The 27,994-nt window shown below is 43.3% G+C and overlaps 1 protein-coding gene across 5 annotated transcripts in view; it reads left to right on the top strand.

Moving 5' to 3' along the window:
• Dnah3 (dynein axonemal heavy chain 3) overlaps positions 1-27,994 on the top strand; it is a 159,572-nt gene that overhangs the window by 116,338 nt on the left and 15,240 nt on the right. For 3 of the 5 annotated variants that reach the window (XM_058574147.1, XM_058574137.1, XM_058574205.1), the window contains 11 exons: positions 1,542-1,665; positions 1,759-1,915; positions 2,149-2,292; positions 3,262-3,928; positions 5,126-5,291; positions 6,822-7,038; positions 8,805-9,026; positions 14,759-14,957; positions 18,185-20,326; positions 23,659-23,884; positions 26,754-26,998. In XM_058574147.1, coding sequence (XP_058430130.1) covers positions 1,542-1,665; positions 1,759-1,915; positions 2,149-2,292; positions 3,262-3,928; positions 5,126-5,291; positions 6,822-7,038; positions 8,805-9,026; positions 14,759-14,957; positions 18,185-20,326; positions 23,659-23,884; positions 26,754-26,998 — 4,509 coding nt within the window. The remainder of the gene's footprint in view (positions 1-1,541; positions 1,666-1,758; positions 1,916-2,148; positions 2,293-3,261; positions 3,929-5,125; positions 5,292-6,821; positions 7,039-8,804; positions 9,027-14,758; positions 14,958-18,184; positions 20,327-23,658; positions 23,885-26,753; positions 26,999-27,994) is intronic. The other 2 variants (XM_058574160.1, XR_009225397.1) reach the window with 2 other exon arrangements.

The following is a 27,994-nucleotide window of genomic DNA, read 5'->3' on the forward strand; positions in this document are numbered from 1 at the left end:
CCCTTTTTACTTTTTTTTTAAATTTTTATTTCATTTATTTATTTAGGTACTGGGGATTGAACTCAGGAGTACTCAATCACTGAGCTGCATTCCCAGCCCTATTTTCTATTTTATTTAGAGACAGGGTCTCACTGAATCGCTTAGCACTTCACCGTTGCTAAGGCTGGCTTTGAACTCTCAATTCTCCTGTCTCAGCCTCCAGAGCTGTTGGGATTACAGGTGTGTGCTACCTCGCCACCACTGCGCCCAGCCCTTTTTGCTTTTTATTTTGAGCCATGGTCTCACTAAATTGTTTAGTGCCTCACTAAGTTGCTGAGGCTGATCTTGAACTTGGAAATCTCCTGTCTCAGCCTCCCAAGCCACTGGATTACAGGTGTGTACCACCACACCCAGCTAGTGACAACTTTTTGGAGGAGGAAAGAGAGAGAGAGCTATGACCTGAATGGTGCCCATGGAAGGGCTTCAATGAAGGACTGGCAGAGTTCTGTTTCTTGTCCTGGGTGATGGAGGTAAGGGGATTTAATGACTTCACTAAACTATACATTGGTTTTGTGTAGTTTTCTGAATCTGTGACTTACTTTATATTGAAACTTTTTAAAAAATAAAATTATTATAACAGGCAGATCTAGAGAGACAGAAAGTAGATTATTAGTTGCTGAAAATGGTAAGAAAATGAGGAATGACTACTAATGGGTACAAGGTTTCTTTTAGGGGTGATTAAAATGTTCTAAAATTGTAGTAATGGTTACATAAAACTGAATATACTAAAAATCATTGCATTATGTACTTTAAGTGGATGAATTATATAATATGTTAATTAATTTTGATATATCAATAAAGCTTATATAGATAGGTAGATAGATATGGATATCTTGAGTAGGTAGGTAAATAGATAGATATCAATTTGGGGGGGGGCGGTTATCAGGGATTGAACTTAGGGGCACTTGGCCACTAAGCCATGTCCCCAGCCCTATTTTGTATTTTATTTAGAGACAGGGTCTCACTGAGTTGCTTTGCTTAACACCTCACTGTTGCTGAGGCTAGTTTTGAATTTGTGATCCTCCTGCATCAGCCTCCCAGAAGATATCAAATTAATAGTGGTTAATTGGAGAAGGGAGTGAATTTGGTGTATGGAAAATAAATGAGTGAAGGAGGTACTTCCTACAGAACTATTTCTGAATAACTATTTCTTGCCTTAATTTTTAAAACATAATCCTGTGCACTAGATTAATGCTGTTAACAGGCCTTTTGTCATCTGTACTGTACGGTCTGTATCTGTACTGAGCAGTGCAATAACCACCTGTCTTGTGTGGCTCTCAAGCACTTGAGGTGAAGCTAGAGAGACTGAAGAAATCCATTTTTAATGTTACTTAATGTTAATTAATTTGAGTTTAAATAGCCACATAAGGCTAGAGGCTGACATGCTGGACAGCAGAGCAATAGAACATGAAGGCAGAGTGAAACCCAACTGCCCTGTGTCCCAAGGTCACTAGGTCCAGGGAGCATGAGTGTGTGCAAACTAGAATGTGTGTGTTCTCCAGGTCGATTCACTCGCCATTTGAACATCATTTCCATCAGTGCCTTTGAGGATGACATTTTAACCAAGATTTTTGGTTCTATTTCGGATTGGCACTTTGGGAAAGGATTCGATGTGGCATTCTTAAGGTGAGAGTTTCCTGGATATTGACCTGGGTTGGGGGGGTGGTTTTCTCCATTCTGGCCCCTTCTTGAATGATCGGCCTTCCTCCTCCTCCCAAGGCATGGAAAGATGATGGTACAAGCGACCAGGACAATTTACAGAGCTGCAGTAGAGAACTTCTTGCCAACTCCCTCCAAGTCCCATTATGTATTTAACCTGCGGGACTTCTCACGGGTGATCCAGGGGGTACTGCTGTGCCCTCACACCCACCTGCAGGTGAGCCCCCATCATTTCATTACCATGAGCATTCAGCAATATGCTTAGATGTATAATGATAGGGATAGCTGGATTTATTAAGCACTTAATTCATGCTAAGCATCATGCTAAATATTTTATACACTTTATCTCATTTACTCTTTACTTCAATCCTAGAATTTAGATACTGCTTGAGACCTATCACCTCAGATACCACCTTCCACTCATTCATATAATTAACTCTGGATTTTTAGGATTTTGAAAAATTTATCCGGCTCTGGATCCATGAGGTATATAGGGTGTTTTATGATCGCCTGGTTGACAAGGAGGACAGAGAGGTCTTTTTTAACATGGTGAAAGAGACCACCTCCAGTTGTTTCAAGCAGACTGTGGAGAAGGTAAGTCAGATTCTGTGACCATTTGGCCTCAGAAATGGTCCCCAGTGTTTGACCATGTTAGTCTCAGATTCCAGTTCCCTTCCCAGTAGAGACTCACCACTCTGCTCTGAATCTCAGGAAATGCTACTGCGGGCATCCATCAGCTGGTCATTTGATTTGGTGATACTTGACTTGGTCCAATTTGGCTTCATTTCTAAAGTAACATAAAGTTGTATCCATTCACTATATCCATCAGTGGTTTCATATATGATGTTATTTGTTTACAATTAATTTAAAATGCAGTTTTAGGGTCAATTTATTTGAGAGTTGAGGGAGGAAAAAAGATTTTTCATGGTTTGACTGAGGCCCTATTAAAGCCCAAATGGAAGATTATAATGATCTTCCATTTGTGAATATTTTCTTTTTTCATTTTAATAAAAGAAATTTTTTTAAAAAACTATATATGTGCATCCTGTAGTTCTACCCCCATTGCTAAGAAGCTGTGATTTCTCCATAAAAAATTTGCAGAAGCGTTTTATATTATAGTCAGAGGCCCATTGCAAAGCAATGCCAGGTTCTAGTATCAGCAAGAGGAAACATCTAAAGCATTCCTTCTCTAGCCACAGAGCAGGGGCCAGGGGTATTGCCTGCACCTCTGTTTGATGAGTGAGGAAAGACATGAAAAATGATACCATCCTTCCTCTGCCTTCTCTAGGGATCTTCCAATCTGACCACCAGTGTTTAAGTGGTTAGTAAATAGACCAACCTTCCCCTTCACACTCTTTCTTTAATGTCCTTTCACCATAGTCTTTTACAACCATCAGATGCACATATTACATTTTTAAAACATGCAGCTATTGAGAAACCATGCCTTAAGGATGTGCTCAGAAGAAACAAACATGCCCCTCCTCTCTCCCCTCCCCACCTCCCACTGCCAGCCTAGTAGGGCCACAATCTGAGTGGCCAACTGAAAACTCCTCTTTCTCACAGGTGCTCATCCACTTGTCACCCACTGGAAAGATTGTTGATGATAACATCCGTAGCCTCTTCTTTGGGGATTTCTCCAAGCCAGAAAGTGATCAAAAAATCTATGATGAGATCACTGACCTAAAACATCTCACAGCGGTCATGGAGTACTACCTGGAAGAGTTCAACAACGTCAGCAAGGCCCCCATGTCCCTGGTCATGTTCAGGTTTGCCATTGAGCACATCTCCAGGATCTGCAGAGTTCTGAAGCAGAACAAAGGCCACTTGCTCCTGGTGGGCATTGGGGGCAGTGGGCGGCAGAGTGCCACCAAACTGTCCACGTTCATGAACTCCTATGAGCTCTACCAGATTGAGATCACAAAGAGTTACACAAGCAACGACTGGCGTGAGGATCTAAAGAAGATCATGCTGCAGGTGGGGGTGGCCGTCAAGAGCACTGTGTTCCTCTTCGCCGATAACCAGATCAAGGATGAGTCATTTGTGGAGGATATCAATATGCTTCTGAACACGGGTGACGTGCCCAATATCTTTCCAGCTGATGAGAAGGCTGACATTGTGGAGAAGATGCAATCAGCCGCCAGGACAGAAGGAGAGAAGATAGAGGTCACTCCTCTTTCCATGTACAACTTCTTTATTGAGAGAGTGAAAAAGAATCTCCACATTGTGCTTGGTGAGAAGAAGCAAGCTCAGTTTACCCTTTCTCCCCTAGTATTTTAGGGTCTTCTCCATACCCTAAACTCAATCCCTTTACCATGGTCCCATGGTTGAACCAACCAAAGCACCCCAAGTTCAGCCTGGAGTTTCTCTAGCAACTTCTTCCACTCTTCTCTTTAACAACTACTTAACAACTTACACCTGCTCCGCTCTCTTAATTCTCTGAATTCTCCTTTGAGAAAGAGCACGCATTAGCACGTTACCCTTGCACAGATCAACACCTCATGTTCTCTCTGTGAATGACACACCCATCTATCTGAAAGCCTAGGAGGTGTGTTTAATACCTCTTTCTCCTTACCAAGTCCTGGTGATTTTTACCTCTTCACTCTCTGTCATAGCCACCCTCTAATCTCCATCTCTGTCACCTTCTCATCTGCTAAGTCATTGTCATCCTACCCAGACTTCACCTCTGAAACCTTTTAACTGTCTACCTCCACTCTTGTCCATTCTAGAGCTTTCTTTTTCACTGAGCCAGTATGATTTCTTTTATGTATTATAAATATGATCATTGTATCTGTGCATCAGTGTATACGTGTGTAAGTGTGTGCACAAACACATAGACACACACATACTCTCTCTAATTGCTTTCCATCAGGATAAGGGTCAAAATTTCTAACCTGTATTCTCATATGGCCCCCTATCAGACTATCCCTTGTATCCTCTGTACCCTCATCTCAAACCAAGCTCCTCTTCTCTCTGTTCTTGAGCCACACTGACCACCCCATAGTACCACCTATGCATCATGCTTCCTCAACCACACTGAGAATCAGTAAATAATGAATGGAATTAGAGATGTAGAATGTAAAATTTGTAGTCATATGAAGACAGGGTCAGAAATTAGCTGATGGCAACTTCTATAAGTAACTATATATGAGATGTCTATGATTCCCTTGTGTCAGAGTCAGCATAGATAGAGCAAGTAGGTCAAAGGGCTCCACTCTGACTAAGAGGCCCCAAGGATCCATAAGGGATAATGGTGTGTTTGAGAGGGTGGTCAGAGGCTGTTGTGATACATGGCAATCTCATCACAAAGTTACATGAAAATATCTCATGATACCCACTACCTTGCCCTACCAGAACCCTGGGAAATACCTGTTCCCTTTCACCTCCCTGCCTTGGAGGAAGGAAATTAACACAGTCGACTTTTCATTAGCTATGAGTCCAATTGGGGATGCCTTCAGAAACCGCCTGAGGATGTTCCCTTCGCTGATCAATTGCTGCACAATTGATTGGTTCCAGTCCTGGCCCACAGATGCCCTGGAGTTGGTGGCCAACAAATTTCTAGAGGATGTGGAGCTTGAGGATGACATTCGGACAGAGTAAGTGTTAGCCACATTTTAGTATCCACAGTATTCTAAGCTAAAAATCCTTACATGGGCTGTACTTATGTTATTGTTTTAAAGATTTCTTAATTTACATGTAGAAGAGGTCTGAACACTTTTAAATTGAATCACACTTATTTAAATATTTAATAAGGCACCTTTTATGGAAAAGAAAAAATGCATTGTTCAGAAGAAGCCTGGACATGTATTATCCTCATAGCTGAGAGGACCTGGATCTGACAATACAGTGATTTCAATAGTCTTAGGACATGCAGTCACATCTTGCTGCCAAGGGGATGAAAATTGGTTCATGCCAGGGTGAAAATATGTTCTTTTATGTGAACAGCACAGATGTGCTAAAAACAGCACTTCGTTTTGATTCAAAACCACTGTGAGTACTCCATGAAAACAAGGATCAGTCAACCCACCGTATCTACTTCTACATCCTGAGTGCCCAGCAGGTGTCTGGTACATAGTAGGCTCCATGGCTGGTTTTTCAAATAAATGAATGAAGAACAAAGGAGAACAGGGGTCAGAGGATCAGTGTTCTTAAGTTCCATTTGGAGATTTTTGAACTTTATTCTCTAGACCAAAAACCATCAATCTGGGTCCATAGGCTCATGGATAGAATTTGGTTAGTTTGGAAGTATGACTGGGGATGAATTGCATCTTTCCATTTCCACTCACACCCAGCTAGTATTTTGCATTTCCTTCAAGGATGAGTATAAGCAGTAAACCCCAGTTGGATTAGCAGGGCCTGTGACTTTGTTACCAGTGGGAATCACAGTTCTTTTCTTAACTGACTTAATCATTAAAGTTTCCTCCATATATCACTTCCTTCAAAATTATGTTTTTTAGACCTGCTGCCCAGTCTTGTTATTTAATACAGTGGTTGGCAAACCATGGTCTATGTGTCGAACTCAAAACCACACCTTGTTTTTGTTACTGAAACAAAGTCATGCCCATTCATTTACACATGGTTGGTCTATAGCTGTTTTCATACTACAGCTGCCAAAGTTGAGTAGTTGTGACAGACAGCATGTGACTCAAAAACACTAGAATATTTATTATTTGACCCTTTCCAGGAAAGGTTTGGTAACTCCTGATTTAAGGTGTCGATAAACATACATATTATGGATCCGAACTTTGGTTTTAAAAATATTTTGAAAAGTCTATTTCAATATAATTGATTTCCTTGGTAATCTTATATATTTTATTTTATGCATTTTAAAAACATTATTCTGTGTAGTCAGAAAGCTTCTTCAGACTGCTGAAGGTTAGCAAGTCCTGCTTGAGCTCCAGTGACTTATCAAAGGGATCAGGATAGAAATGACCTTTAAGATCATCCTAGTAAGAATATTCACCTTCTCCATCCTTTGCTGCCTCTTCTATGAGGACCTGCTGCATTCTAAATGGGCCACAATCAGTGTATGTGCCTTCTCACGCCTTCATGTCTGTTACCAAAGTTGTGCCAAGTCTCCCTGTAGGAACCTGGGTCCTGCCTAACCACCTTGGTGTCTTTGGCAGGGTCGTCTCTATGTGCAAATATTTTCAGGAGAGTGTGAAGAACCTGTCAGTTGATTATTACAACACGCTCCGCAGACACAACTATGTCACCCCCACCTCCTACCTTGAGCTGATTCTAACCTTCAAGACGCTCCTGAATATCAAGAGGCAGGAAGTGGACATGATGCGGAACCGCTACCTGACGGGCTTGCAGAAACTTGATTTTGCAGCTTCCCAAGTAAGCACTGCCAAAACAGAACAGGGACAGAGAGGTCCAGGACTCGGTGGATGTGGTGAGGCCCTTGTTAAGGCATAGAAATTACAAGGGCACTAAATAAAGGCAGGATCTGAGCCTGCATTTAGACAGCCCACCTCACTTGCCTTCTGATCCCACAGGATCCTGCCTTTATGAAAGATTTTAATATTTTGTTCCTTGTGGATTTTTCTGTACCAATTTTGATTTCTTAAAAGATTCCAATAAGGTATTATTTATCTGGAGGACTGAGTATTTTTAAAAAATATTTTTTAGTTGTCAATGGATCTTTATTTTATTTATTTATATGTAGTGCTGAGAATTGAACCCAATGTTTCACACATGCTAGGCAAGCGCTCTACCCCTGAGCCACAACCCCAGCCCCAGTACTGAGTATTTTTATGCTCCTTTAAGCTGTGCCTGGGGAAAGTACCTCACTTGTCCCATTCTTGTGGGGAACTGGATAAGGTAAGTGGGTAGGAGCTGAGCTTTGTGGGGTCAGACCTGGGCTCAAATTCCAGCTCTACAACTTACCACCTATTTCACCTCTTTGGGCTTCAGTTTCTTCTTCTATAAAAAAGGCCAGAATAACAATTTTTGTTGCATATGCTAACATGAGAATCAAATAAGCTGACAAAAGAACACTCCTTAGCAAAGTGCTTAGAGATGAGTTATGAACTGATTTTGAGCTTGGAGCCACTTAACAAACCATCTAAAATTAGAGCCATATTAAGAAGTGTATTTTTACCACCAGTAAAGAACTGAGGCAATGGGTTGATTGACAGTAGGTTGTCCTGTGCTGTGTACAACAAGCCCAAACACTCCAACAGAGGGATGGAAGACAACACCAGAGGTGGCCTCTGTTGCTCTGCTTCTAGAGTTACTGGGTCTTCTTGCTTTGTCCTCACAAGGTGGGAAGAGATAAATCTCATGTCTTTTTCTCTTTTTATAAGGTTATTTATCCCATCACAAGGTCCCCTCCTCCATGACATCATCTAACTAATTACCTCCAAAGCCTCACCAAATAGCCTTGATTTAGGGATTAGGCTTCAACATGTGAATGGCAGGGAGGCAGAGCATGTTCAGACCTCAGCACTGTTGGAAATCATAGCCTTAAAAGTGCCTTCTGCCAGGCATGATGTCACACGCCTGTAATCCCAGCAGTTTGGGAGGATGAGACAGGAGAATTGCGAGTCAACAGCAAGGCACTAAGCAGCTCAGTGAGACCCTGTCTCTAAATAAAATATAAAAAGGGACCGGGGATGTGGCTCAGTGGTTGAGTGCCCCTGAGTTCCATCCTTGGTACCCGCCCCCAAAAAGGGTGCCTTCTAGGGCTAGAGCTATAGCTCAATTGGTAGAGTGCTTTCCTTGCATGCACAAGGCCCTGGGTTCAATCCCTAGCACCCCTTATATGTGTACTTTCCTATATAGCTTTTAAAAAAGGTAGCTTTTATTTTAAAATTTCCTAATTTGTTTTTGTTCTATCTTTCCCCAACACTATAAAGAACAAGGGAAGAAACTGTTCCTTTAAAATTGGTTTAGTTTGCCATTGTATAACTAGCACCAAGCACGGAGCTTGATAACCCCAACACACAAATGAATTCAACAACTAAGTGTTAAAAAATCAAGGGGATCAACACCACCAACAAATGTGACCCATGACCATGTCCAAATCATTAGTCCATATTTTCTGCATCTGTTGGAGATGCAGTCAACTCTTGCCAACTTTGCCATTTTCTGCACTGACCCAGCTGACCCTGGATAACCTCCCACCCCTCTGTCCTTGCCAGGTGGCCGTCATGCAAGTGGAACTGACTGCCCTTCAACCTCAACTCATCCAAACCTCCGAGGAGACCGCTAAGATGATGGTGAAGATTGAAGAGGAGACTAGAAAAGCTGATGCCAAAAAGCTTCTGGTTCAGGCAGATGAGAAAGAGGCCAACGCTGCTGCTGCCGTTGCCCAGGGAATCAAGGTATGGAGAGCAGCAAAGAGAGCAGGGAGCCAGCCCTGCAGGATGTGCATGTCATATCCATCCTGCAGATGAGACCCGTGAGATTCAGGAAGAGTAGGCCACTCTCCTGCCTTCACACAGCTAATAATGAATTATGGCTTTCTCACACCTGGCTTTCTCCAAGAATCATTACCATTTTCCAAACATTCTCTGTCTCATTCAGAATCAAGGCCAAAAAAACACAACATGATCTTAGCTCTTCTGTTATTACTTTTCTCTCATTCCCTCTGCTTGGGCACACTGGCTAGTCCTCCTGACTATTCCTTATATAAATGTAAGGCACACTCCCACTCCAGGGCCTTTGCACTGGCTGTTCTACCCAAATGCTCCTCCTTTAGGCATCTAAATATCTCTTTCCTTCATCTCTGTCATGTCTTAGATGTGGGAACAGATATCTGTCAAATGACACTAGAAGACCCTATTGAAGGTGGTTCTTATACCAAAGTTCTGAGAAGGTCTTAGCCTACATTGAGATATTGGAAGAAAATCTGATTGACACTGATGTGGTGGTATGTATTTCTCAAAGCATTTTGGAGCACACAATTCCATTTGAGCATCACAAACATCTTTAGACTTAGAAATGACAGGTATCAATATCTGAGAGTTGATCCCACTGAGGTCAGGGGTGAAATGGCCCTCCAGAGCTGCAGAGCTACTTGGTGGGATTAGAATCTAAGGTTCATGGCACTGTCTTTAGGTCCCTATACTCTTTTCTTGGCACTTAGAGAAATTTTTCCACCATTCTTCAAACATGGGCTTCTTTAAGAAGTAGCCTGTGTCTGCCTTCTTACTTAAATAGGTCATGGGCATTTTCTCCAAAAGGACAGGCCTTCAAATTAGCTTTTCTCTAATGGTTTCTGAGACCTGGCCTCTGGCATATTTGAGGGGGTGATACCCTGGATTATGAAGGCTTACTCATGATTATAATGGCTTGGACAGAAGACAAATGGAAACCATAAAAATGGTGATGGTTACCATAATAAAGAGAATAATAACATACCCACCCCCAAAATACAGTGACTGTCAGGCACCAAGAACCATAATCTAGTGGGTAATGTGCCTTCTATAACCAAATAATTATAGCTAATGCTCATCAGCACTGTGGTGTTTTAGTGGGTATTTCTTCATTTAACAAGTATTTTTTGAACTCCTACTATGTGCTAGCACTTTTTTAGGTGGAAAGCTAGGAGTGAACACAATAGAGCAAGTTCTTTCATCATGGAGGTTATTTTCTCCCACCCTTAGTTCACGTGGCCTGCAATACCTGGTTCATCAGCCCTACAATGCAAGTAGCATCATTCCCAGTTTCCCAATGAGAAAATCACGATACAAGACTGAAGTTACATAGCTACCAAGTGACAGAATCAGCATTCAAACCCAGAGCTCTTTGACTCAAAGCCCAGGCATTTGACCCTTATTCCATTGCAAGCTGGCATCCCAGGACCCACATGGACACTGTAATGCACATAATATTTTATATTTATAGAAACAGTTATCAACTTTTAAAAATCAGGGCATTTCAAGCTGAGTACAGTGGTACATGCCTGTATCCCCAGCAACATGAGAGGCCAAGGCAGGAGGATTGCAAGTTCAAGGCCAGCCTCAGCAATTTAGCAAGACCCTCAGCAACTTAGAAAGTGTCAAAATAAAAATTTTTAAAAAAGACTAGGAATGTAGCTCAGTGGTAAAGCACCCCTGGATTAAATCCCCAGTACAAAAAAAAAATCAGGAGATTTCAAATAAAAATTTCAAATAATTAGCTTTTGCCTTTAAAACTCAGGCATTCTGGCAACATCAATCCTGCATTCCTGGGTTGCACCCATCAGCTGCATGGGGTACACACTGGTTTTTGTGTGTCACAGTCCACCAAAGCCCTGTTCAGCCCACTTTTCAGTCTCATGTCACCCGCCTGCCCCCTGAAGCTACGTGAACTTGCACCTCCTGGGCATTCTGTGTTAGATCAGGCACGTCAGGGTTCTACCTTTGCTCTGCCCCCTTTCCCAGCCTCACTTTCTTCATTTATAAAATGGGGGTACCAAGAGGAAAACAGGTAAAGTTGGTAGCAGGTGCCAGAGTTTAAGGTCCAGGTTAGCTTTTCTCCAAAGCCGACGTTCCTTGCCCTGTACCAAGTGTGACAAAGGTCCGCCTTTCACACACGTGGGGACCATGCAGAAGGGGAACCTCACACCCAGGATTCTGCTCCATAGATTCAGGTGAGGCAGCAGATTGCTGGAGTGGGAGAAGGTGAGCGATGACCCAGGATCCCCACCCACCTACACCTGGGCAGTAAACTGGCCGCTCAGGTTTTGTGGGAGGGGTGAGGTTGAACGCTGTGCCACGCCATCCCCACTCCTGGGAGTGACATCCTGAAGGTGACTCAGGAGGTGGAAGAAACACACAGGAAGAAGAAGGAAGAAACCTGTGTTTACCCTGCAGTTTGCTTGAGACTTGGTGTGGACCAGACTCCCTTCCTGAACCCCTCAGGGCAGTAGCCCTTCTTCCTGTGAGGATGCTAATATCCCTCCACTCACCTTGAACCCCTCCAAATGACATCACATGGCAGATGCACAATACGGTGCCTACTTTGTGCTAGAGACTCAACAGTACAGGTGGAGCTCACACGGGAAGACTGGGATACTGTAAGAGAAAGAGACTCCCAAACACTCAACACACAAGGGGAGCAGTTGGCTTAAAAGGGTCAGCTCTTCAGGAGCTAATGAATCATTCCTTCCCCTTTTAATGAGGATAAGGTGGCAGGGTTCCTGCAGACTGACTTCCTTTCATCAGGGTGCGCTGTGCTCATTGGACTAACAGCCCTGGTTTTCCTGGCATTGCCAAGACACAGGCCATTTTTAATTGTGAGGGTTTTCATCATACAAATGTTGCAACAACACATATGAAATGATTGCAAGTTTCAACTTCAATTAGCCCTCTCATCCCTGTCCACACACAGGCACAGTTTTATATCACAGAGGTCATCGTATAATTGCGATTTCCACCACGCTGTGTTTTCTTCACTTAACATCTTATCTCAAACATTTCCCCAAATGTTATATGGTCATCACAATGGCCATTTCGAGGTGGTGTATCACACATCAAGTGGCCATTCCCCTGTCGGGCATTCATTCCCTCTTGCCCTTTTGTTTTTTGTGTTTTGATGGTATCAAGTGGATTTCTCAACAGAGCTGTGTGTCAGAATCACCTTCAGAGTTTTAAAAATGCAGATGCCCGGACCCACCCCGCCTGAATGAATCAGAATCTCTGGGTGTGGAGCCTGACCGCAAGGATGTTCTAATGCTGCTCAGTGACTCCGAGGCACGGCCCATGCTGGGACTCACTATTACAGATAATTCCACAATGAGAGGCCCCTTTGAATAATTTGGCAAGCTTGCTTTCTTCAAAACTGAGCTGGAATCCAGGTCTTGTCCCTTAGGAAAAGGAATGGAGCTGCCCGGGCACAATGGGGGCATGAAGCATGCACAAGCCACGCATTGTCTGGCAACATTATAAAAAAAGCAACATGGAGCTATTGATGACGTGAAGCCTTGGGCACCTGGGATCCTTGAAATGTCCAAGTATCCAGAACTACCCCTGAGCCAACACCCTTGGCTGCCCCTGCCACCAAACAGTAGGGACCAACCTGTGTTCTTTTCCTCTTGCTTTCTAATCTGATGCATGTGCCAGGGATAAAGAGTGAGCAAGCTGGAGTTGCCCCAAACCTGGGCCATTGATGCCACTTGAAGCAGGACATTCCATAGTCCATTTTGATAGGACATCTGATGTGGCTGACTGGGTGTGGAGTTTCAATATGATGAAGCAAAATAAAACATTGCTTTATGTTTGTAGAGAAGCAGAAACCCTGAAACATTCTGCAACATACACACCAGTTTATGTATCATGCATGTGCACACACACATGTAAGAAGGTTTTGTGTATTTGCCTATCACAGTAGCCCTGAGGGATAGAAAGACTTCAACACATGCTTGCTTTAACTCGCCTAAGAATTGCCGTTCTCTGTGAAGTTTCACTTCCCCCCCTGGCTGTGTGATCACTCCTTGGACTTGGGGAACTAACAGAGTTCATGGAGTGGGGAGCCAAGATCCTGGCTCTGTGAGTAACCAGCTATGTGACCTTGGCTAACTCATTGTGCATCCTTGGATTTTTTTTAATTTTCATTTTTGATAGAATGTGATAATTGGGTTACTAACTAATCCATAAAGTCCCTTTCGGTTTTAAAATATTCTCATGTTAAGCTGGGTTTTTTTAAAAAAATGAGACATAATCCATATGGCTTATTAATATTCACCCTTTTAAATTGTGCAAGTCAGTGGTTTTTGGTACACTCACAAAGTTGTGCAACTCTCACCACTATCTAATTCTAGAACATTTTCATTACCCCATAAGACCCATTAGCAGTCACTCCCTATTGTACCCTCCTCTTCCCAACCCTGGGCAACCACTTACCTAATTTCTGCCTCTGTGGATTTGCCATTCTGCACATTTCATATAAATGGAATTGTATTAACAGGTGGCTCTTTGTGTCTGGCTTCTTTCATTTAGCAAGATGTTTACAAGGCTTATCCTTGTTCTAGCAGGCATCACTACTTCATTTTTTTAATGGCTGGATAATGCTCCATTGTGTTAACTGTGTATTTAAATTAGCAAATGATGAATAAAACATACACCACTTCGTTTTCCCTGACTTCAGCCCTATCTTTGCCCAGCTCTAATCCTTCTCCCCATCACTAACCCACCTTGCCTGAAACTCTGCCCTGTGCCCAGCTTCGCCCTAACCCTGGTTCCCACCAGCCCCATCTTGGACCCTCACCCCTTCCTGACTTCCACCCTCGGGTCTTGTTTCTTTCCTCAACTTGCTCCTGTCACTCACCTCTGAGGCTCATCTTTGACTCGATCTCCTCTCAACCTACACCCATTGATGGAGGGGAAACAACCACTTTGTACCTCTTGGGAACTTGTTAAAAATTAAATGCTTCATTTCTTTCTTTTTTTTTTTCAGAAACAGAATTGTAGATTTTGTTGACTAAGGAGATAAAAGGAAAGGATGTAGATTAGTTATACAATCCAATTAGTTTCAATTCCAACCAAAAGAATAGTGGCCATTAGCAAAATAACAGAATTAATAAGCATTCTGGACACATTCAATCTAAAAATATTCTAGTAGAGGTTTTCTTTTTCTTTTTCTGACTTTTTTTTTAAAGAATTTTAGTAACAGTTACTAAAATACAGCCAGATAGAAAGAATTGGTTCTCATGTTCTATAGCATGGATAGTTAACTACAATCTACAGTAATTTATTATATATTTAAAAATAACTGGAAGAATTTGAAATTTCCCCAACACATGGAAATGATAAATCTTTGAAGATATAGAAATGCTAATTGCCTTGATTTGAACAATGTTTAATTTTTTTTTTGAAGAACACATACACAGTGGATGCTCAAATGTGCAGGATAGCCAAACTCCAGCCCCAAGATGCCAGGCTCATGTTCCTGCTGCCTGCTGTGGTCAGAGCCACCCTTCAGTACAGTGTTCTGTGGGGAGGCCTTGTCCTAAAGGGCATCTGGCAGGAAGTGCCTCTCCCTGCCTACTATGCTTTCTCCAGGAGCAGAGCCCTGCCTCACCCCTGCATGCTACGCACTGGGCACCCATTCCTTTCATCCCTGTGCTCCACAGAACGAATGCGAGGGGGACCTGGCCGAGGCCATGCCAGCCCTTGAGGCCGCACTTGCTGCTCTCGACACCCTGAATCCTGCTGATATCTCGCTGGTGAAGTCGATGCAGAACCCACCTGGCCCTGTCAAGCTGGTCATGGAGAGCATCTGCGTCATGAAAGGGCTGAAGCCAGAGAGGAAGCCAGACCCCAGCGGCTCCGGTAACCCCCAGCCCAGCCCAGCCCAGCCCAGCCAGGCTGCTCTTCCCTGGCAGGAAGGATGCAAGTGTCCCTTCCCACCCCATCGGCCACAGGCCTCAGCTAGGACCACTGAGTTTTGGAAGAATTTAGAAAAGTGCCCGGATGTGTGTGTGTGTGTGTGTGTGTGTGTGTGTGTGTGTGTACCCAGAGATCCTATTGGTGTTTCTGTCGATCAGCTGGGAAAATGCAAGTATGGTGGTGGGGGCGGGGATATAGAATGAGCTTAGGCAAAGCCCCAGCCTGAAAATCATTACAAAAATGAATGTCAGGCAGACAGAAGTCCTGGTGTGGAGCAGACACAGGTGTGTGTGTGTGTGTGTGTGTGTGTGTGTGTTAGAGAGAGAGAGAGAGAACGAACATGAGCAGAGATAAAGAGAAAGACTGCAAGATTGGAGAAATACATGTAGAGAGACCCAGATACCAGGACACACTCAAAGATAAGATAGTGAACAGAGAGATAAGGGGGGGAAGAAATTAGGAGGGAGAAAGAGATAGGGAAACAGAAAGAGAGGTGGAAATGGAAAGACACACATACACCGTGAGACACAGAGGGGAGGGGGGGGAGGGAGGAATGTGGAGGAAGAAACAGATGGAAACAGAGATTAAGAGGCAGAAATGTAGCTGTCATGTATAAATTTTTAAAAAATAGGCAGAAATGTTGAGAGGAAGAAACAGAGACAGAGACACGTGGAGTCAAGGAGACAGAGAAAGAGAAAGAGTGGGAAGAAAAGAGGGAAAGAAAGAAGAGAGAGAAAGAAGACAAACACATATACCAAGAGACAGAGAGAGAGAGAAATTGGTGGTTTGGGATGGGGGAGGAGTAAGATAGAGATGGCAAGGAAAGGAAGGAGCAGGAGGGGCAGGAGGAGAACTCTCTCTATGAGGTCACTGAGCAGCAATATATAATAATAATAATAATAATTATTATTATTATTATTATTATTATAAATAAGTGAATATCTATTCTCCTTAAAATGTGAATTTGCTATAGGACCTTGTATTAAGACCAGTGCCTTAGAGAGCCAGATGGTGCGGTGGTGCCCACCTGTAATCCCAGTGACTTGTGGGAGGTGAGGATGGAGGATAGCAAGTTCAAGGCCAGCCTGGACAACTTAAGAAGACCCCATCTCAAAATAGAAAATAGGGCTTGATGTTGCTTGGTGGTAAAGTGCCCCAGGGTTCAATCCTCAGTACAAAAACAAAACAAAACAAACAAACAAACAAAAACAGTGCCTTAGAACTGAACAAGGACTCCTGTGCTGGAAACAGTCCTGCTATCCCTTCTTTGCTTCTGAAATGTCAGAAATTGCTGATCCCTCATTTAGGATCCTCAGTCTCCTGCTTCCCTATGCTTCCTATCTCCTCCTATCTGGCCGGTTTCAGACCAGCAACCATGTGAAAGTGGTTGAAGAATGGCCCAGCGGGGAGCAGACTTTCTTAAATAATTCTTTAGGGAAGCCAAAGAGACTCAAAAAGTCAGCCTGAACAAGGGTGAGCTCATCAATATGCCTGCATCCTGGCTATACTAGAATCACCTGAGGAGTTTGAAGAATGCTGAAGCCCCACCTCTAGAGGGATTTATTTTATTTGTCTGTCATGCAACTGGAGCATTAGTTCTTTTTATAAACTCCCTGGGTAGTTGGAAGGTGTGGCCAGGTTGATACCTTCTGAGACACAGAGTGTGGGCAGGTCATGGATGTCAGGTCTCACTCTGGATCATTGATGATCAACACAGAATCCATCAATAAAATCTAAGCAAATCATGAGTAATATACCTCAAAACTGTAGAATTTAGTGAGTATGTTGGCATGGAGCCACAGAACAGTTGAGTTAGCTTGAATTCAAATTTTGCACAGTGCAACCAAAAACCTTCATGGGAAATATCTGGCTGGTTGCTGTGCTTGCCCTTAGGAATGAACAAATCATAGTCATTATAATGTCTCAAAGTACAGCTTTTTTGGATGAACCCTAGATTGGTATCATGAGCTGAAAAGGCTCTTGCATTTCTTCTAACATGTCAAGAAAAAGAGCCCTGATTCAGGTTGGGATCTGAAACTCACTTGATTCATTGATAGCATGACAGGTGCTAAGGAGGATAAGGACATGGCTTCATTTCAGGACTGGCCATGGGTGGCCTCCTGCCCAGTTGTAAGCCTACAGGCTGCTTCCCCAAGACCATTGCCTCACACCATTCCTCACAAGGACTGACTGGGTTCCATCCACCTGCCTCCCAGACTTGGGAAAGAATATTCCAAATACATAACCAAAGGCTCTGGCGCCTGTCACTCTTTCCACCTCTCAATGGGATAGTGAGACAACACTTGACTCATATTTATTGATAGCTGACTATCAGGCCAAATTCTAGAAAACGAAAGAAGGAGCTTACACTTTGAGGGAGAGGCAGACAGTAGAGAGTAAACAAAAAATGGCTGAATGCAATAAATGCTGTCATGAGAACAGAGCTGCTAGCAGGATGAGGAAAGAAGACACTGGAGCAGGTGTGGGGGTGGACATCTGTAATCCAAGTGGCTCTGGAGGCTGAGGCAGGAGGATCACAAGTTCAAAGCCAACCTCAGAAACCTAGCAAGGCCCTAATCCACTTAGCAAGACCCTGTCTAAAAATAAAAAATAAAAAGGGCTGGGGATGTAGCAATGGTAAAGCATCCATGGGTTAAATTTCTAATACCAAATTAAAAAAAGAAAATGGTGGGGTGGGGGCACTGGGGGAGGTAGAAGGTGGGATCCCCCCTTGGAAGAAAAATCAAGGGAAACCTCTGGATGGAGGTAACTTTTAAATTGAAAACTTTGGTCTGGTCAGCCACTTATAGCCTAGGCAAAGGACTCATGGTAGTGAAGCACCTGGGGATCATAGAGGAATTGAAGGAAGGTGCTTTGTAGCCCAAGTCCAAGGAACAAAGCAGAGCTGATGTGGAGAAGGTCAGCTGAAGGGAGTGTGTTGCTCAGTGCTAGAGTGTGTCTAGCATGTGTGAGGCCCTGGGTTTGATCCCAGCACCACAAAGGTAAACAAATGAAACCGTGCTGGGCAAGTTTTGCACCAAGGGCTTGGTGCAAAACTTCACATCTCTAGAAAACAAAGAAGGAGCTTACACTTTGAGGGAGTTGCAGACAGTAGAGAGTAGAAGGCAAAATGCCATCAACAGTCTATCTCTGTTTCCTGTACCAAACAGGTAAGATGATAGAAGATTTCTGGGGAGTGTCAAAAAAGGTTCTTGGAGATCTGAAGTTCTTGGAGAGTCTCAAGACCTATGACAAAGACAATATCCCCCCATTGATCATGAAACGGATCCGGGAAAGATTTATTGATCACCCAGAATTCCAGCCAGCTGTCATTAAAAACGTGTCATCTGCCTGTGAGGGTCTGTGCAAGTGGGTGAGGGCCATGGAGGTGTACGATCGCGTGGCCAAGGTGGTGGCTCCCAAACGGGAGCGACTGAAGGAGGCGGAGGAGAAGCTGGACATACAGATGCAGAAGCTAAACCAGAAACGCGCAGAACTGAAGCTGGTGGAAGACCGTCTCCAGGCCCTGAACAACGAATTCGAAGAGATGAACACCAAGAAAAATGCGCTAGAGGAAAACATTGAAATCTGCTCCCAAAAGCTTATCAGGGCAGAGAAGTTAATCAGTGGTCTTGGTGGAGAGAAGGACAGATGGACAGAAGCTGCCCGGCGGCTGGGGATCCGCTATAATAATCTGACAGGGGACGTATTAGTGTCCTCTGGGACCGTGGCTTATCTGGGCGCCTTCACAGTGGATTATCGGGCCCAATGCCAAAAGGAGTGGTTGGCCGACTGTAAGGAGAGGGTTATCCCATGCTCCAGTGACTTCAGTCTCAGCAACACATTAGGGGATCCTGTCAAAATCCGTGCCTGGCAGATTGCTGGGCTTCCCATTGACTCCTTCTCCATTGACAATGGCATCATCGTGTCTAATTCTAGACGCTGGGCCTTGATGATCGACCCACAGGGTCAGGCCAATAAGTGGATCAAGAACATGGAGAAAGTGAATAAACTGTCTGTCATCAAGTTCTCAGATGCCACCTACGTAAGGACTTTGGAGAATGCTCTGCAGTTTGGCACCCCTGTCTTACTGGAAAACGTGGGAGAAGAGCTGGATGCCTTTATCGAACCCATCTTGCTCAAGGCGACCTTTAAGCAGCAGGGGGTAGAATACATGAGGCTGGGTGAAAACATCATCGAATACTCGAGGGATTTTAAGTTATACATCACCACCCGTCTGAGGAACCCACATTACCTCCCTGAAGTTGCTGTGAAAGTCTGTCTCCTCAACTTCATGATCACCCCCTTGGGTCTCCAGGACCAACTCCTCGGCATCGTGGCTGCCAAGGAGAAGCCAGAACTGGAAGAAAAAAAGAACATGTTAATTGTGGAAAGTGCCCAGAACAAGAGGCAGTTAAAAGAAATTGAAGATAAGATCTTAGAGGTCCTCTCCCTGTCTGAGGGCAATATCCTTGAGGACGAAACCGCCATCAAAGTTCTGTCCTCCTCCAAACTGCTCTCTGAAGAGATCTCTGAGAAGCAGGAAATAGCTTCCTCCACAGAAATGGAGATCGATGCAACTCGAATGGGCTACAAGCCCGTGGCTGTGCACTCTGCTACCATATTCTTCTGTATCTCTGACCTGGCCCACATCGAGCCCATGTACCAGTACTCGCTGACGTGGTTCATCAACCTCTACATGCATTCCCTGGCCCACAGTGCTAAGAGTGATGACCTGCAACAGCGTATCAATTACATCATTGAACATTTCACCCTGAGCATCTATAACAACGTGTGCCGCTCTCTGTTTGAGAAGGACAAGCTGCTCTTCTCCCTCCTGCTGACTGTAGGTATCTTGAAAGAGAAGAAAGAAATTAATGAGGAAATGTGGTACTTCCTTCTCACCGGTGGTGTTGCCCTAGACAACCCCTACCCCAACCCAGCTTCCGAATGGTTGTCTGAGAAGGCGTGGGCAGAAGTGGTTCGGGCATCCTTGCTACCCAAACTGAGAGGCCTGATGGTACATTTGGCACAAAATACGAAGGAGTGGAAGATGATCTATGACTCAGCCTGGCCCCATGAAGAGAGATTCCCTGGACCTTGGAAGTCCCTCCAAGGACTAGACAGGATGGTCATCCTCAGATGTTTGCGGCCTGACAAGATAGTCCCGGCCATTCGGGAGTTCATTTCTGATCACATGGGAAAGGTGTACATTGAAGCCCCTACATTTGATCTCCAGGGATCCTACAAGGATTCCAGTTGTTGTGCACCATTGATTTTCGTGTTGTCTCCAGGTGCAGACCCCATGGCAGGTAAGAACACAATATTATATGAGGAATCTCAAAAGCCCAGAATGTGTAGACGCTTGACAGGGGTGTGTCCTTGATAGCAGGGATCACAAACTTGCCTGGCTTAATTAAGGCCCAGCCAGTAACAGTCACCTTAGCCTGTTACCACCTCAGGGACTGAGATGAGTGAATATTTCATTTCCTGCCTAGAAGGGTAACACTAATCAGCACCCAGGGAATTGTGCCATCTGGGAAGATGAACCCAGAATCACCTTGATCATCTGATTTTTCATGAGAGACCTGAAATGTAGAAATGACCCATTTTAAAATCTTGGTAAGTCATGCAAATTTGATTTTCCTAAAAATGTTGCAAGGGCCAAGCCTAGGGCTAGATTCAGTCTGCTGACTGCTAATTGCTTATCTTTGTCTTAATATTCTCTGGCTTATTTAATTAAAATATTTTTGGATAATTAATACTGCATATAGTTTAAAAAAATCAAACAGCACAAAAGTATAGGACTATGGCTCTAGCAAGGGGATTTTGCCTCCTCAGGGAGGACATTTGCACAACACATGCAGACTTTTGTGTTGTTCCAACTGGAAGGAGAGATGCTACTAGCATCTAGAAGACAGAGACTGAGGGCGCTGCGTGACAGCCTGCAGTGCACAGGACAGTTCCTACAATAAAAGATGACCCCGTCTAGAACATCACTCTTGCCAAGGTCGAGAAAGCCCGTCATGGAGTGTAGGAACATCCTTCTTCTCACCCTCCCAGAAGTAACCACCCCTTACCCGATTTGTGTAACTTTCCAGAAATACACGATTCCAAGATTTCCAGACTATCTCGTGATACAGAAGGATGTGAGTCATTGACAGGAATAGAGTGGTTTTGGGTTCTCAGTGCTTTAGTTTTCTCTGTTGCTGAATGAAGAAAGAGTACAAGAAACACAAGTGACAGATTGACCCTCTCCTGTGAGAGCTGAGGAGTTTGGCTGTTACCCTCACCAGGTAGAAAGCCAGCAGCACCCTGCTGCCGGGAGGAGGGCAGAGGGGAGAGCTGAAACAAATAGGCTCCAGGTTCCTGGGAGCACCAAGGGATTATTGCCAGGGAGCAATCTCTGACCCTTTCAGACTCAGTTTGAATGACTTCAGAGGAAACCTCTTTGGCTCTGTGTCCCTCCTAGTGAAGCTTTCAGAGAGATCTCAATGCACACTAGACCAATTAAATTAAAATCTTGAGGGTGGAACCCTGGCATCGTGTTTTACAAAGCTTTTTAGGAAATTCTAGTGTCCAATCAATGATGGGAACCACTGACTTTAATGGTTTCAGCAGCCTTTGAAAATCATTACGAAGATCCATTATTTCATTAGAAGCTGTGAAATGGTGATATTTTAATTCTGTTCTTCCTTCCACATTCATTAGCTGAAACTCTTTTCCCTTGTCAACTCTTGGGTTTGCTCTGAATAGTCCAAACAGGATGGGCAGAAAGGATGCTTGGTTCTTTTTATTTACCAGCACTCATAATATTGAACTGACACCCTGGCAATCTCTGAAGTGAACAGTGATCCACTCTGGTTTTTCTATACCATTGTGAATGCATGGATTTTAACATATTCTATGTTTCAAATATGTTAGTGTTTGTTTCCACTGCTGTCATTTTCTTTTTATTCTCATATTATTCTATCTTTGGCTTGTGGAAGCACCTTCATATCTGCATACTTTTCACATAACCCTTGTAGTTATTTTTTAAGTTGTAAATGGACACAATACCTTCATTTTATTTATTTATTTATATGTGGTGCTGAGAATCAAATCCAGTGCCTCATATGTGCTAGGCAAGCACTCCACCACTGAGCTACAACCCCAGTACCCCCCAGTAGGTTGTGATTGCTTCCTTGCCTTCAACTTAACTGCCTCTATGAAAGACCTGTCTCCAATTACCGTCACATTTTGAGACACTGGAGATTAGAACTTCAGCTTATAAGTTTGGGAGGGACACCATTTACTTATCACAGAGAATCTATGGAATCTGATTGTTCTGTGTGCTGACTATCCCTCTTAGTAATGTACTTCCTCCTGTAGTTTGTGTCTTTTTAAGTGAGTCCACAATAATTAAAGTTGTGTTATTTTGTAGAAGTCTCAAATACTTTGGGTTTTAGGAGTGTCCCAACAGGACAACTTTCTCTATGCAAACATGGGTCCCCAGGGGTGTTGACATTCTGGATCAATTTCATGGAAAATTTCTCAGCTAGAGAATTTTCTACCAGAAGGTTTTGTGAATTCATACCCCTCATCTGCATGTGGTCTGAACTCAGTGTTTTGATTTCTCACCAGAGAATTGTTGCTTATATTTTTTCACCCAAGCTCCAAATCAGTGACAAACTTCCATAAGTTAGTAGACAGATTTCTGGTCTTCTTGAAGTACAGCCCTTTGAGGGGTGCACACTTACGTCTCAGTTCCAGCTTCCCATTTCTTAGGAGTTCAAAGCTTAAGTTTCCCATCCTGTCAAAACTTCACCCTCTAGATTGGCTAAATAAAACATGGTATTTTTCCAATGGCAAAAATACTTTTTCAAGACATAAAGCATAAAGACTTTAATCAAGTGTATAGGTCTTTCTTCTATGGTTTTTAAATTTGATGTCTTGCTATTCCAGAAAAGTAAAAAGCATAAGGTCTTTATATATATACTGATAGGAGAAAGAACTATAAGATACATCATTAAGTGAAACAAGCAAAATGTTCTGTAATCCATATAATTTAATGGTATGTGCATAAAATATCTCTGGAAGGATTCACAAATCTAATAACATTGGCTACCCCTGGGGAAGAGAGTCATGAAAAAGACTTAATCTCACTATGTAATTTCTTATATTTCCTACTAAAATTCATAAAAACACAGTTCCTATTTGTTTGGTGATATGCACACCTCCAGTTTTGAGTTTCCTCTTCATTTTTGGCACCTAACAATTTCCCTTTCTTTCGAGCCCTGATTTTTTTTTTTCAGTCTGTATACTTTTTACAGCAAGAATGTGTACACATTTAGAGCAAAAGCCTTCATCTGCCATCTTACTAGATTGTCTAAAGCTCTTTCAGAGAGATATTTATTTTGTAATTAATGGAAACCAATGAAAGCCAAGTGTGTTGGCACACACCTTAGTCTCGCTAGTGGGAGAGCTGAGGCAGGAGTATCATGGGTTGGAGGCCATCCTGGGCAAAATATTGAGACCCTCAAAAAAAAAAAAAAGTCAATGAGTTTCTTTGTGAATCCAAACTTTTAAATGTCCCCTTCCTTACTGGCAACATGGGCTTAACTGGCCTATCTTCTTTCAAACCCCCTGTTCTTCCTGGTCTCAGGCCTGCTGAAGTTTGCAGATGACCTTAGCATGGGAGGTCCCAAAACACAGACCATCTCCCTTGGCCAAGGCCAAGGTCCTATTGCTGCCAAAATGATAAACAACGCCATAAAAGAAGGGACCTGGGTGGTCTTACAGAACTGCCACCTGGCCACAAGCTGGATGCCTGCACTGGAGAAGATCTGTGAGGAGGTGATTGTTCCTGAGAGCACGCACGTGAGATTCAGGTGAGATGATGCGCTCCCCTTCCTGCCTGTCTTTGGGACCCAGCCTCAAGCTCCTGGTAGCATACTGGTGCCCGGGATACAAAGATGGAAAGACACATTCCTGCCCCTCAGAAGCTCAGTCTAGGGAAAGAACTCATGGATGAGTAACATGGAGACCATACAATAGTCGATCGAGAACCACGGAACACAGAAGAGGGCCAAGACAGCGGGGGAAGGTCTGGAGGACAGATGATTGCCTGGTTTTTGAAAGATGAGTAGGAGTTTTCCAGGAAGGAGATCCCAGTCCTAAGGGACAGCATTTATAAAAGCAAATAGGGAATATTAGGGAATACTGAGAGGTTAGCCAATGACTCTGAGGTGTATGTTATAAGAAGTTGTTATAAGAAGTTATTTGGGGAAGTGTCTAGGAAGTTAGATTAAATGCCATCAAGAGTGATTTTATTTTGAATATTATTGATCTAAAAAACATGCTACCTGTGGTCTAGGCACAATTTGCCATTCCTCTATCCTCTATTTTGGGGGCTTCATGGAATTTTAATCAACGTTGGAAACAGCGATTTGGTTTTTGTGAACTTTAAAGCCCAGCAAGTCTGAACTTCAGTTTTTCTATTCATGGGATGAAGAGTAGAACCAACTCAAAATGTTCAGGGAGTCTCTTTTCCAGATTCTAGGCTAGGCAGCCTGCTGCCTGTTTTTGATATGACCTGCAGTCTAATTTTTAAACAGGTGGGGGGGAGGAGCCTAAAGAATGATCTTTCATGACACATGAAAATTACGTGAAGTTCAAATTTCAGTGGGCATAAGTAAAGTCTTATTGAAAAACACCCCCAGTTAGTCATATAGTGTCTGTGTTTGCTTTTGTGCTATGAGTAGTTGAGACAGACACCGGGTGAGCCCACAAGATCTGAAATATTTACTCTTCTGTCCTCTGAGGGAAAAGTTTGCTGACCCCCTGCTTTAGGCAACCCGGCTTGCTGGTTGCTTTCATTTTGCTCATGTCTGCCTGAAAATAGGGAAGTGGTGCTTGTTTACAAAGTCACGTTAAACCCACCGTTGATTTACTACAGTCATGAAAGCTTTCAAAGGAAGGGGAGTCCATTAGTTTCATGAACGTTATATGGTTTGGGATGGTGTGTGGATTCGTGGGCCGTTGATGACATTTGATGAAGAAAAAATTAATCTTGTTGAGGTATTACTGCTTAATACTAATTGTTCTCATGCAGGAATACAGGCTTCTTGTGGTAGTAGTAGGTTTTCTGATTATTTAAAAAAGAAATTGCAGATCTAAAATTTTAAAAGAAAGCCCTAGTTTGTGAAAAGTGGGAAACGACTTCAAAACTGTGTTACAGCACTGTTGAATGTAAATGGTGTGAGCCAGACATTGCCCCTCTGTCAACTGAAGTCGGGACTTAAACCATGGTTTAGGACCCCTCCTCTAGTCTCCCAGCCCAGTGCCTTGACCACTGCCAGCTGCCCACCAAGCCTAACCACATCCCAGCTCCCTTCATTCACATGGTTGCTCAGCCTATGTCCTGTATCTCTAAAGACCACCCATCTGCAATTCAATTGTTGGCAATCTCTGTAATGTCTAGCAAACAAACAAATAAAAAACAGGATGCCATGGTGTATGGGTGATTTGAGCTTGGATAGGAAAACCAGATTAATCAAAGCCTGGAGAGCAATGTATACAAATATTAACCTACAGGAATAAAAATTACAAATTCTGTTTTCTTCCAAACATGTTTACATATATTCCCACTTTTTGTGGACATAAATTTAAAAATTGCATTTTAAAGAAAAAACTTTCCCATAGTTTCAGGGCCCCTTTTAAATACCATTTCCTATTTGATTTGGGTCAGCACACTTTTCCTCTAAAGAGTGAAACAGTAAATTATTTAGGCTTTGCAGGCCATGTTGTCTCTGTTGCAACTATAAATCTCTGAAGTTGTAGGGTAAAAGCAGGTATAGACAAGATGTAGATGAAGGGGCTTAGCCATGTCCCAGTGAAACTTCATTTACAAAAACAGGTGATAGAGCTGGGCAAAGTGGCGCATGCCTGTAATCCCAGCATCTGGGGAGGCTGAGGCAGGAGGATTGCAAATTCAAAGCCAGCCTAAGCAAAAGCAAGGCACTAAGCAACTCGGTGAGACCCTGTCTCTAAATAAAATACAAAATAGAACTGAGGATATGGCTCAGTGACAGAGTGCCCCTGAGTTCAATCCCTGGTACAAAAAAAGAAAAGAAAAAAAAAAGCCACGCAAAAACAGGTAATAGAGTAGATTTGAGGGTGCCTTGTATAGTACTTTAATCTAAAACTGATGCTCAAAGAGTCCAAGTAAAGGCCGGGTATGGTGGCACACGCCTGTAATCCCAGCAGCTTGGGAGGCTGAGGCAGGAGCATCATGAATTCTAAGCCAGCCTCAGCAAAGGCAAGGTGCTAATAAGCAACTCAGTGAAACCCTGTCTCTAAATAAAATACAAAATAGGGCTGGAGATGTGGCTCAGTGGTCAAGTGCCCCTGAGTTCAATCCCCAGTACCAAAAAAAAAAAAAAAAAAGTCCAATTAAGGGGCTTAAGAGCAGAGGCTTCGGGGTCAGAGAGTCCCAGGTGCACAGCAGCTACTTCTAAGCAGTGTGTCCTTGAAAGACCACCTGACTGCTCCATGCTTCTGTTTCCTCACTGATAACGGGATGGTAAATATCTCTCATTGGGTGGCTGTCAGGGTTGAAGGGGTTCAAAGGACACATATAAATTCTCACATGTGCTGGGCATCTAGAGGTGCTAATAAATGATAGCTGTTATCATTTGCTCTTTTTTTCAGTATAACTTACTGTACTGCTCTCAGTAGTTGAATCCATTGTTTTTCCAGACTCTGGTTAACCAGCTATCCATCAGAGAAGTTTCCAGTTAGCATTCTCCAGAATGGGATCAAAATGACCAATGAGCCCCCAAAAGGGCTTCGGGCCAACCTTTTGCGCTCCTACCTCAATGACCCCATCTCAGACCCCACTTTCTTCCAAAGCTGTACCAAGCCAGTCATGTGGCAAAAGCTGTTATTTGGCCTTTGCTTCTTCCACGCCATCGTTCAAGAGAGGAGGAACTTTGGACCCCTAGGTGAGCCATGGCAGTGCATCTGGGTTGCCCAGGGGAAGGGTCACAGGCAGATGAAGGTGTACTTACAGGTGGTGTTCAGCTTTGCACTCAGATGACCAGAAAAACCGTGTCTCTTCTGTGCAATAATTTGGACATATTTATACTCTTTTCTTATTTGTTATTTATCTGAAATTAAAATTTCACTCAGTGTCCTATATTTTTGCTAAACCTGGCAATCCAATAACTGCGTTAATGTCAATGTGAGGGAAAAAGGCATGCTCCAGAATCAGAAGCCGATACCTACTGAAGTAATATGATAACAGGAGGACTGCAGGCTCTTCACTTGGGCCTGTGTTTGTCTATCTTAGGCACAATGACCATTCTCCAGGAAGTTGTCACCAGATGACTTATAACATTTTAGATAGCTCTCTTTACATGTGCATGACAATGAGAGACAGGGATTCACCAGGGACATTTGTCTATGATTCTTCCCTAAAACTATTAACAAATGTGTTTATCAATGTAAACTACCTTTGGCGTAACTTACAAGTAATAAGTAATCTTGTTAGAGCAGATTGTCAAACTGCTATATACAAATCCCTTGTTGTGGTGTTCAAGTTGAATTTCAAGTTGAATTACCTTTCTCTCATCCATGGCCTGCCTTTGACTCTATTCACTAGCCATGAAATGACCTACCACAGGGTATTCCCCACAGTCCTTTTGGGTTAGATAAGGAGACAAATTGTCCTAATGGTGATTTTCTCAGAGCATCCACTTCCTATTCTTCAACCCCTGCACTCTGGCCAGCCCCAGTTAGCTCCACATGGCACATGACTCTTCTAGGGAGGGTGGAGGGTGAAGGAAGCTCCCTCTGCATCTAATGTCAGCCATTACCTTCTCCCACCACCTCTTTTCATGCCAGGCCTCTAGAAATCCATGCAATAGTTTGGCTCAGAACCAACTGCCCCAATGTGCTTTGTTTGCCAGAACATGAATTTTATTATCTTGTTATGTTTT

This window comes from Marmota monax, unplaced genomic scaffold (assembly GCF_021218885.2).
Source record: "Marmota monax isolate L192 unplaced genomic scaffold, Marmota_monax_Labrador192_F-V1.1 WCK01_AAM20220418_F8-fsc00035, whole genome shotgun sequence".
Classification (NCBI taxonomy): Eukaryota; Metazoa; Chordata; class Mammalia; order Rodentia; family Sciuridae; genus Marmota; species Marmota monax.